The sequence below is a fragment of the Magnolia sinica genome, chromosome 5, assembly GCF_029962835.1.
Source record: "Magnolia sinica isolate HGM2019 chromosome 5, MsV1, whole genome shotgun sequence".
Lineage (NCBI taxonomy): Eukaryota > Viridiplantae > Streptophyta > Magnoliopsida > Magnoliales > Magnoliaceae > Magnolia > Magnolia sinica.
This window is the reverse complement of record NC_080577.1, coordinates 37,697,021-37,708,324: the sequence shown is the minus strand read 5'-3', so window position 1 is coordinate 37,708,324 and position 11,304 is coordinate 37,697,021. Positions and strand designations below refer to the sequence as shown.

The 11,304-nt window shown below is 41.0% G+C and overlaps 1 protein-coding gene across 1 annotated transcript; it reads right to left on the bottom strand.

Annotated features, from left to right (window-relative positions):
* Nucleotides 1–1,928: 1,928 nt before the first annotated feature.
* Nucleotides 1,929–11,066, bottom strand: LOC131245946 (GATA transcription factor 4-like). Its single transcript, XM_058245760.1, has 3 exons — nt 10,395–11,066; nt 6,010–6,249; nt 1,929–3,108 (listed from the first exon to the last, which is right to left on the bottom strand). The coding sequence occupies exons 2-3, from the start codon at nt 6,232–6,234 to the stop codon at nt 2,401–2,403; spliced, it is 933 nt and encodes a 310-aa protein (XP_058101743.1). The 5' UTR covers nt 6,235–6,249; nt 10,395–11,066; the 3' UTR covers nt 1,929–2,400.
* Nucleotides 11,067–11,304: the final 238 nt, after the last annotated feature.

Genomic DNA, 11,304 nt, shown 5'->3' with positions numbered 1-11,304 from the left:
AGCACGCTAACAACGCAGTGAACCGAGATCCAATCTCCAGTCTCATCCACAAACGAAAATAAAAAGAAATATAGACTAGAAACAGAATTAAAGCATTTCAAACAAACCACAAGACAAGATATACGTGGAAAAACCTCAACAAGGGTTTTTTAAAAAATCACGGATGCAAACTTCTACTATGAAGAAAAATGAAGATTTCAAGGCAATATATTAACATCTCCCTTAGAAGTATAGAGAAAACCATTTGCCCACACCTTAGAATTATTTCACATACCCTAGAAAAGCCCTAGGGACACTTATTTATAGTTTAGGTAACTTCCCTTTTGCACCTCTGCGAAAACCGACTCAAAAATCTGCAGTCTACATCAAATCCGTAAACAAATCTGCGTAACCTCGACCGGTCGAGCAGGCTACTCGACTGGTTGAGCGGACTCTTAACCGGTCGAGCATGGGCCACGACTGATCGAGCACCTCGGAACCCAAAACCTAATGCTCTCTAGATTTTGAGTCGAGCCAGTCCACGACTGGTCGAGTGGTCGAGCGGCCCCCAGATGTGGATCCACGTCTCAACAACAAATGTATTCAGTTAGTGGGAGTTGAACGTCTTTTATTTTCATAGACATTGAAGAAATATCATTTATAAAGTTTTGATGGTGCTGATATAAAGTTAATGTCTACTTCTCTCTATATATGCGCAATTTGTTCTGAGTAAGCATAAATAAGCATAAATAAAGTCGTGTCTCATTGGAGACATTTGAAAGCTCCATGACCTCTTAAGGATAGACACAAATCATCACACAACATATGTAATCCTTATATCACACTTCCTAGTTCATTATCTATGTTGTTAAGACTTGTAGTATTTGTGACCGCGCTTAGTCTTACTTCGTCAAGATTAAATGTTATGATGACTACCACGATCCGATACTAGCGGTCTTAATGGACCAGATTGTAATAGCGTTGCCCGTATTGTTCAACAATGATATTGGTTAAACACTTAGTTGTTTTCCTTAATACTAAAACATGTTTTCAAAATATTTTCAAAGATTAATCACTAACATTGATCAGTGTGGCCCAAGTGGGAGAATGTAAGAATTCTATAAGGTGAGCCTTATTAATAAACGTTCTAAATTGTCTTAAGGGTTGGATAATGTGATTGTGAGTACCAATGGACCCCCAATCAGTTGTGATTCATATAAAATTGTGTAAGGGGTGGTGCACTATAGCTATGTCACACGCACAATGTTCTAATTGGACTGAGATTGACAAATTCATGTGGAGCCTTAGGGAGAGGAGTTTTGATGGGTTCCAAACTCCTCAACCCTCTAAAGTATATAAACAGGGTAAGGTCCTCAAACCTACATATGATAGAAGCTTTTATTTCCCTCCTGGTGCTTCTCTAAAATAGTATAAGGTGAGAAAGACTAGGGCATCAAGCCTATAGCAATGATGTCTCAATCATGTACAAATTTCGATTACTCATCCCTATTTCCAATGCACTGATCGGTCCTTTCAATTTCGCAATCAATTTTTACGCTACATTCTTCAATATTTAATCAGGTGGAACAACCTTCAAAATGAGTATATCGAATCGTCTGAAAGTTCTGGCCCACTGGTAAGGTTGGCCGGGTGGTGTTTGGAAGAAATGTATGGTCACCGGTGATTATTGGTATTTTCACCGTTTTCAGAAAGGGCCGACTGCCATGACATTAATGCGATAGAAAGTGGTGAAATAAAGATAGCATAAAAATCTAAACGACTCCGATCATGACATCGATGGTCTGATTATTTGACATCAATATAATACTTTCATGACACTATCATCATTCCACTCCATTAGAAATAGGCAAAATTCACCCTGTATTCTAACTAATATAATTACGCAAGTCAAAACCTCAATAAATACAAACATCAAATCTCAATGGATGGTGAAATTCCTTATCCTTGCATCGGAAATTTCGATAGTTCCAATCTTTTTTAAGAGAAACCAAGAACAACAACATTTGGAGAAGCCGATAGAAAACAGAAAATAAGACGAGCTCAACATTTTTTCTAACAACAAATCAACTGCAAAAAGAATTCAAACGTTACAAATTTAATACCTACGAGAGTACTGCAACCTTCTACAACTATCCCTACTTCTAACCTTAACCCTAATATCCTCTCTCACAGCACCTCCATGCAGAGCCTAACTACCTGTTGGTACGAACGAGCCCGCAGCTCAGACGGTCCACAGATAGATCATGAGTTTCAACATTGTGGTTTTGGATTCAAGCTCAACCTATAAAAAGGAGGAAAAAAAAAAAAAAAAAACTACATGGGGCCTACATTCCGCACTATTACTAATCATATGTACAAAAATCATAATGAAAGAAAGTGTTTCTTACTCCACCACCACTTTCAGATGGATTCAAGCAAATGGGTGGTCTTTCTAAGGAATTCCGGTATTGGGCCTGGTATTTTCTCGCCTGACTTAATCCTCATCTCCAGAACTTTCTTGTGGGAGTTTGAGTGGACTGATGCGATGAATGTTGGGCTCGCTGCAGGCCGGTACTCTGGGAAGAGCCGGCCTGACTTGTAGCGAACTCCACAAGCATTGCACAGTGTCTTGGGACCCAACGGCCCTTGTCTCCATTGTGGGGTCTTCTGTATACCGCAGTGCATGCATTTCCGAACAGCAATGGACTGGGACGTTGCCTGATCCGCATGCTGCTGATGCAGCTTTTTCTTCTTGCTTAACTTCTTGGGGGGTTCGGATTCTGCGAAATAATCAGATTGGGATAGTAGTGGGGAGATAGGGGACTGCATGGAAGGGTCGGAGGTCTCTGAGGAAGTGGAAGAAATGAGGGAGAGTGGGCGGGGAGAAAAGGATGCAGGACGTGGGCGCTTGCTCCTAGCACGGCCCGGGACGAATGTATTGGGTCCAAGCGGCAGGGATTTTCCTGAACAAGAGCTGCTTTCGAGAACAGAAACCGGGCTCGAGATATGGAACTGAGTGTCTTTAATAGAGTAGTTGTTGTCGCCAAGGGCATCAGCAATGCCTACATTTTCAGAGAAAGAGTCCTCCATGAAAGTGGATAGCCATTCCAGATGTGCAATGTCATCACACTGAGAAAAAAAAAACCAAGTGGAACAGATGGATCAGGAGAGAGAATTTGAAAAGGGTGTGTAAATGGGTTTTGAAAAAGTAAATTGAGTTGATTCATGAAGCCCCTGACTCAAGCCAGACTGCTAGGACAAGGTTTTTTTTTTTTTTTTTACATCAATCAAAAATGTTATTCAAGACTCGGCATGATAAAATCATCATTGCTAGAGTGACATGTCACCCTTCAGTCTTGATCAGGCGGTGTTGAGATGTTTGGGGCCACCGTTTAAGAAAATGGAGATGCTTGGACCCACATAGTAATACCATCCAAACAAACATTATGTGAGCCATCACGTCAATTTGAAGGCCTTTGGATGATTGTCCATTATTTTCTTAGGTGGGGACTGCCTTGTGATATATATTAATATATGGCATTCAAATTATTAGCCCTGCCATGATTATGTGATGCCCAAAAAATTAGTCCTACAGTCATTAAAATCACTAAGTGGGCTATACCATAATTAAAAATATAAAAAATAAAAACAGTAGACAATCATCCAAAAACATAAGTTCTAATAGAAACACCCAAAAAGATAAAAGTATGAGAATGGGCACTTTCTAGCTGAGACAGAAGAATTATTAGAAAATCTCGTTCTCCACAATTTCACAGGAAATTTCCTAAATTTGAGGTTTTTCTTATTTGGTAAATCTTGCAATATATATATATATATATATATATATATATATATATATATATATATATATATATATATATATATATATTATAAATTATAAATTACTAAATTATTTTAAATTTTAAATATATGTTTTAATGAATTAGTTAGAATATTAAAGAAAGTTATTTGCTGGGACAATTAAAATATCAAAACTATCCATCTATATTGTCCATTTCGTCCAACAGGTAGTTCATCGGATATGATGCATATATCACATTAATCTGACTACCGTAACAATCCGGTCATTAGACTTTAATATGGACGGTCACAATTATTTTTAAAAAATAGGTCTAATTAAAATTTTGATCGATCTATTTGTTGGACGCGGATTGCGTACAACCCGCCCGTCTCCAGCTGGGAACCGGCAGGAGCTTTGAGTGGCCACCGTGATGTATGGGTCTTATCCACACCGTCCACTCAAAGCTCCTGTCCGTTCCCAGCTGGAGACGGGCAGGGGTAGGACACACTCCGCGTCCTTATTTGTTGGGGACCATCATAGCTCACTTCTGTGTAATCCTAACCATCCCTTACATAGCTTGGAAAAAATGATGACCAGTAAAATAAGACAACTCCCGGATGGATGGGATTATCTGATCAGTAATGTGCTCCAGACTTACTGGACCGTTCTGATCTATCAATTGGACCGTCCAAGTGGCCAGATGCAACTAGGATAGTGCTCTGAGAACGGTCTATTAAGTTCTATCATTGATCTGAATTGTTCATTAATTCCAGTCCCATTTCACTTCCTAACATCCAAAATTTGAACGGGTCAGATGATCCAATCCATCCTTGATAACTTATTTTATGAAGCCATCCTTTTTCCATGCAATGGATGGGATAGTTACAATTGCCTAACAGAAATGATTCTTCACAATCATCTGTAATTCATGATGGTCCCCAACAAATAGATGGATCAAATTATTGATTTGACCTATCTTTGTGTAAAGAATCTTGACCGTCAATATCAAGGCCATTACTCGGGTGTTAATATTTTAACATCTTTGTGATTTTTGCACTATAGCTCATGAAATGTGCGTTGGACCTAATGAACAGTCCAGAGCAATGGATTGGACTCTCTATGTGCCTTAGTGCAAGTAGTAGCACTATAACTTACCACATCATGTATAGCCCAACATCGATGGACCACGATGCCAAAAAAAAATAAAAAAATGCACTCACTGGAATAGTTGGTGGGCCCAACCTTGAAGTGAGAGAAAAAAAGGGAATACAGCCACAGTCTTGAGGCACTGGATGAATAGCTCAATCTCATTGAGATTGGAACAGTGTACGGTGGAGATTGGAAAGAAGTGGAATCATGAAAGCCCAATGCCGGACCCTAGCCCGCCCACAGACAGCACAAATGGGACGTTTTCCAGGCTTGGGATGGACCTTTGAAAAGTTGAGAAATCTAAGCATGGGCCTGGCCCAATTATTTCAAAAGACTCCACACCTGATTGGTGGGCATCTATTCCAAGCCCACTTCTTTCTGCTTTTGGCAATACAATTATACACATTTGTGCCATTGCATTGACAAAAGTAGCTACCGCAATATATTCCTCAATATATATATATATATAACTCTAATGAAAGAATATATATATATATATATATAATTGGGCCCGGGGGTTTAATGAGGTGCTGCTTCACGTGGGCCGTTCAGATTTTGGATTCACATCACATATGAAGAGTTCTCAAAAAAAAAAAAAAAAAAAAAGAAGTTCGCCGTGCAAACTGGTGCGGAGCTGAATGTGTGTACGTATATAAAATAGAGGTGCACCCCAGTGGTACTGGTACCAGGTAAGTTTCCAGTGTTATTGGGCTGATACGAGGCCCACGTCATGTATTTACATCCAACCCATCCATCAGATGGGTCTCCTCAAAGTCCAAAATTCCGCTCTCTACTCAGGTGAACGCACACCCCAGATTTTCACCAGGGCCAACTTAAACAACACGGTGGGCCCCACTCAAATAAAGGGTGGGCCTCACCAAGTAGCTTGTTCAGGCCTGGGAAATTTTATGGTGACGCATCTGATGGAAGGATTGGATGTCACTCACACCATCACGTGGGTCTCATATATGGCCAATGCCATCATAGCTTGCGGTAGTATTCAGTGGATATTAATTGGAAGGTTATGATAACCGAACATCAGAGGAGCCTATGTTTTGTTACTGTAGGAGAAAACTTACAGAGAGGTTAAGATAGTCTCCTTGGCTGCTTTCAAGAGTATGTCCGGAGAAAGCGTGACCGTTAATGGCATCTGGACCATTGGACGAATATCCTTCTAGCCCATTCCCCACTTCTCCTCCCAACCCTTCAGAGTCATCGTTTGTAAAAACCAATAACTCGTCAGCTTGTTGTAAGTACAAGTCCTCGCCCAAATCCAAACTTCCAGCGGAGCCCGCGCGAAACATGGTTTTTTGTTTTTCCTATAATCGAAAATCATGACGCCTTTAATTCCTATATAGAGACTTGCGACCGTACAAAACAGGGTAATTGCTATACAGGTAAAAAAAAATTGAGGATAATCATGAAAGATTGCGTCTTACGGTCTCTTTCTGGGTTTTTTTTTTTTTTTTTTAAGATAAAAAAAAGTTTTCACAGAACGCGGATTGCCTGCAACAGCCGGCCGACGAATTATGGGACCCACCATCATGTTTTTATGAAATCCATCCTGTCCATCCGTTTTGCCTGCTCCTCTTAGAACATAAGCCCAAAAATGAGGTGTAGCTAAAATTCAAGTGGGCCACGCCCTGGGAAAGAGTGGGGAGTGGAATGCCTACCGTTGAAACCTTCCTGGGTCCACCTTGATGCTAATATGCCATCCAATAGTTCACAACGTCATTTCCAAAGGACAAAAATATTAGCAAGTTCTTTGGCCCTGCCAAAGTTTCAACGGTGGTCATTCAATCTCCAGTTTCTTGTCGTGTGGCCCATTTGAGTTTTGGTCCTGCCTCATATTTGGTCTCATGCACTAACCGGAGCTAGCAAAACGGATGAACTGCGTTGATTTCTCGCAAACATCACGGTGGACCACACCTAGCTTCCGACCGTAGTCAGGCAATCCGCGTTCATTTCCGAGACGTATGTAAAGCAGATGTCGATCGTTGTGTTGACAGTAGGGGTCGCTATGGGCCGGGGTTTCGGGGAACGGATTGGCTACTCCCCCGACACCAGCCCGTGGCTGGTGGTCGGTGCTCTGTGTGCCCCACCATGATGTATGTGTTTCATACATTCCGTTCATCCATTTTTACAGATCATTTTAGGGCCTTGTCCCAAAATTTAGATGGATATAAATCTCAGGTGGACCACACCACAGGAAAACAATAGTGATTGAATATCCAGCATTAAAATCCTCCTACAGCCCACTGTACTATTTATTTGACATTCAATATGTTGATTAGGTCATACAGACCGACATGAAGGGAAAAAAACAAAGATAAGCTTTATCCAAAACTTTTATGCCGCAAAAAGTTTTTAATAGTCAACATTCATTCAACACTGTTTCCTGTAATGTGGTCCACTTGAGATTTGGATATACCTCATTTTTTGTCTAATATCATAAAATGATCTTAAAAAAATACATGAATGGCATGGATGAAACACATACATCATGGTGAGCCCCACAGAGGACCGACCACCATCCATTGGCGGGTGGCAGGGGGAGTAGCCAATCCGTTTGCGGGTTCGGACGCGGTTTGGCTAGTGACGCTGCCTTTAGCCACGTGGCTAGTGGTCGGTGCTCTGTGGGCCCCACCATGATATATGTGTTCTATCCACACCGTCCATCCATTTTTAAACATTATTTTAATACTTTATGCCATAAATGAGTCAGATCAAAATCTCAGCTGGACCACACCATGGGAAAACAGTAGTGATTGAATGTCTGCCATTAAAAACCTCTTAGGGCCCACTGTAATGTTTATTTGACATCCAATCTATAGATTAGGTCATACAGACCTGGATTAAGGTTTTAAAAAAAAAAAAAAACAAATATCAGCTTGATTCAAAACTTTTGTAGCCTCAATAAGTTTTTAATGGTGAGAATTCAATCAACACTGTGTAGCCCACTTTAGATTTTTATCTACCTCAGTTTTTGGTTCATACCATAAAATTATCTTGAAAAATGGATGGACGGTATGGATGAGACACATACATCATGTTGCGGCCCACAGGGCACCGACCACTAGTCATTGGCTAGTGGCAGGGTGAGTAGCCAATCCGTTTCCCGGGGTTTCTACGAAATAAGGCCTGGTCCCACAATATATGGATCAAGACCCGACGCCAACCCGAACCTAGCATGGCCTTCCACGAGATGGCTAGAGCGCAGCCCAATCAGGCATGGGCCTCGCACAGCATGCCTGGCCAGAAAAATTGGGAATTGAGAACTAAAACAGTCCACATGCAAGATGCATGTGTTGCCTAACGGATGATTGGTACAGATACCTGTCTAACATAATCGTCAGTACTAGGACATTTCACCCGGTCAGACCTAGTGTCCTTGCCCATTGCTACCCCTAGGCGCATGTTAGCTAGCTGTACCGCTAGGATAGATTATTCTGATGGGTCGTCACCCCCATCAAGCCCAGAACTCAGACCAGCCCAATTGCATTGCTGCTGGTGGTAAACTAGCAAAGTAGTTTGGGTTTCAGGAGAGGCATACTTTCATTGGGAATGGCAGAAAGTGGATAAAGGACGAAACTTTCAAAAAAGGAGCATTGTTGTACTAATTTCCAAAGGACCGGAATCCTCCACGCCACCCGTTTTATGCAAGGCTCTGTGGGGCTCACCATGTTGAATATGTAAAATCTACTCTTTCCATCAGGTTCTATCTTAGATTTTGGGCAATGCATCAAAAATTCAATCGAATCCATAACTCAAGTGGGCCACACCACAGGTAAAAATGGGTATGGGTGCCACCATGGGTTGTAATTTCCATCAAGGCCGTTAATCAACTTTGACGTACCAGGATGAAGTGAAGATACAAAAAAGGACAGCGTGATGAGCAATTTTACGTTGTTTCCATTGGTGTGGCCCATTTGAATTTTTCACTCGCCCTCATCTTTTGTAAGTATGATTCAAATTAAAGTTCTCACCTGATGGACGGAGTGGATTCACATATGGTAGACCCCACAGAGCTTGGGTGTCTTACCCAGCGTTTAAAATGAGGATTGCGTCCGTCCAGTAGGGAGCTCTGTGGGGCCCACCGTGATGTACATGCTTTATCCACACTGTCCATCCATGTTTCCAGATCATTTTAAGATATAATCCCAAATTTGAGGTAGCTCCAAGGTTCGAGTGGACCACACAAAGGGAGATTGAACGCCCACCATTAAAAACTTCTTCGGAGCTGCAAAGTTTTGATCGAGCTGATATTCATGCTTTCCCTTCATCCAGGTCTACGTGACCTTATGAACAAGTTGGATGGAAAAATAAACGTCAGGTGGGCCCTAGGAAATTTCGACGGTGGTTGTCATTATCACCACTGATTCCTGTAGTTTGGTCCACCTGAGCCTTAGATCCACCTCATTTTTTAACTAATAACCTAACATGATCTTTCAAAATGGATGCACGGCATGGATAAAACACATACATCACGATGGGCCCCACGGAGCTCCTACCAGGACCGAGTCCGTACCAGCAGGGGCAGTACGCAATCAGCGTCCGTAAACCAAATGTAGTAGAGGACTCTGGTCCATTGCTGAGGCCGGTTCTATCACTGTACTTATCCGTCCACCAGGACGACTAGGTCCGTGACATAGTCATCCAACGGGCCCCGCGTCAAACCGGCCACAACTCAAAATTGCAGAGTCTATCGCTGGCCTGCAAGCCACCGGTTTGAAGCACAGGCAACGGGCTTTGGAGAGCGCAACCCCCAAAATTCAAAAGTTAGAACGAGACCAATCATGGTCATTCTGTCGGTATGATTCGGCAGCACGAACCCACTCCTTCACAGTGGGGCCCACGAGATGGACGGAGATGGTAGTAAATGAACTTAGTTTCAGATAGCAAGCAACCATTGATACTCGAAATAGAAATCGAGAAGAATCCATAAGATTTAAAAATTTTAAAAATAAAAAATAAAAAATCGAAAATAAAGTGATATTTAGGGAAAATTAAATGACGTTTTATTATCTAATTGGAGAATAGAAATTGCAGAATATTATATATTTAAAAAAATAAATAAATAAACGTGAGAAGCATGTGTGAATGGTGTTTGATAAACGAGAAGAAAAAGGGCAAAATATTCCGAGAAGACAAAGGGAATTGATATTTTCATACTCAAATTATTAGTTCCAACCCACAAAATTGCTCATTATATAAAATATCACACTATTTTTCAAAGCACATAACCAAGCAATTGTAAAAGATCCTACACTCGTGGCGCATATTAGTAACATCCGGCGGTAATTTCTAAGGAAAAAAAGAAATTTCTAATTTTCAAAAACTGGATGAAAGAAAATTCTCAGGAAAATGTGTACTGCTCTGAGAAGAAAAAAATAATAATAATAATCAAGCATTTCTCACAACAAGTTTCGAAACAGAGAAAGTACAAAAAATTCTGAAAACATACCTTTGATATATGCAGATATTCCCTTCTTCTCAAACGCCTACAACCTCTGTTTCTCCTTCAAAACGCTCAATCCCTTTTCAAACCCTAATTCCCGCCTAAATCTCAAAGAAAAATCAAGTGCGGCAGGGAGAGAGAGGGAACTTGGGCGAAAACACTGGATTTCTCTGGGAAATCCAAAAGGAAACTCGCGAGAGACTTGTAAATGGAATAGAATCCGCACTTTTCCCAAAAATGGAGGGAAATGCAGCCAATCGCCTTCAGAATTGGAGAGAGAGACTAATTCCCTTTCAAATCTCTGAGAGAACACATCAAAATCCAAGAAGCACAGAGCAAAACCCTACTGAAAGAGAGAGAGAGAGAGAGAGAGAGAGAGAGGTGGAAATGAGAGTGAAGGGGGAGTAGCTTCTTCTCTTGTTGCAGTGGGTATAGGTCAGGTAGGTGAGCCCCTGTCTTCAATGCTAGCTGTCTTTTACCATCCCTCCTCTCACTATCTTGACGTTGAAGCCTTCCTTCGTTCTCCCTCCTCTCTCTCTCTCTCTCTCTGTCTCTTTGATGATGAGCTTTGAAAGAAGAACGGGTCCTACCGCTGCTTGTTTATTTTTATTGTTTATTTTTTATACTTTTCTTTTTTGAATTTTGAGTGTGTTTGGTCGTGACAACTTGCACTCGTTTTTCTGTCCCTCAGAACCATGGAAAAGGCATTTATAGAGGGCTTGGTCTTTTAACCACCTCCGTTTCGAGACTTTACTTTAACCGCGTAATTTTTCAAATTCAATATAAAAAATTGCATTGTTTTAATGTCTCTATAATACTACGATATAGATTTCCTCTTTAAACATATAAATGGAAAGTTAAACTATGAACTTGAAATATTAAACTGGAGATCATAGTAATGCATAGTATTTAGGAA

What these genes read in the sequence shown, in the direction of transcription:
- LOC131245946 (XM_058245760.1), bottom strand. Translation starts at nt 6,234, where the DNA reads ATGTTTCGCGCGGGCTCCGCTGGAAGTTTGGATTTGGGCGAGGACTTG. An exon ending in GAGACTATCTTAACCTCTCT is followed by an intron (nt 3,109 to 6,009) that starts GTAAGTTTTCTC and finishes TTTTTTTCTCAG; the next exon opens with TGTGATGACATTGCACATCT.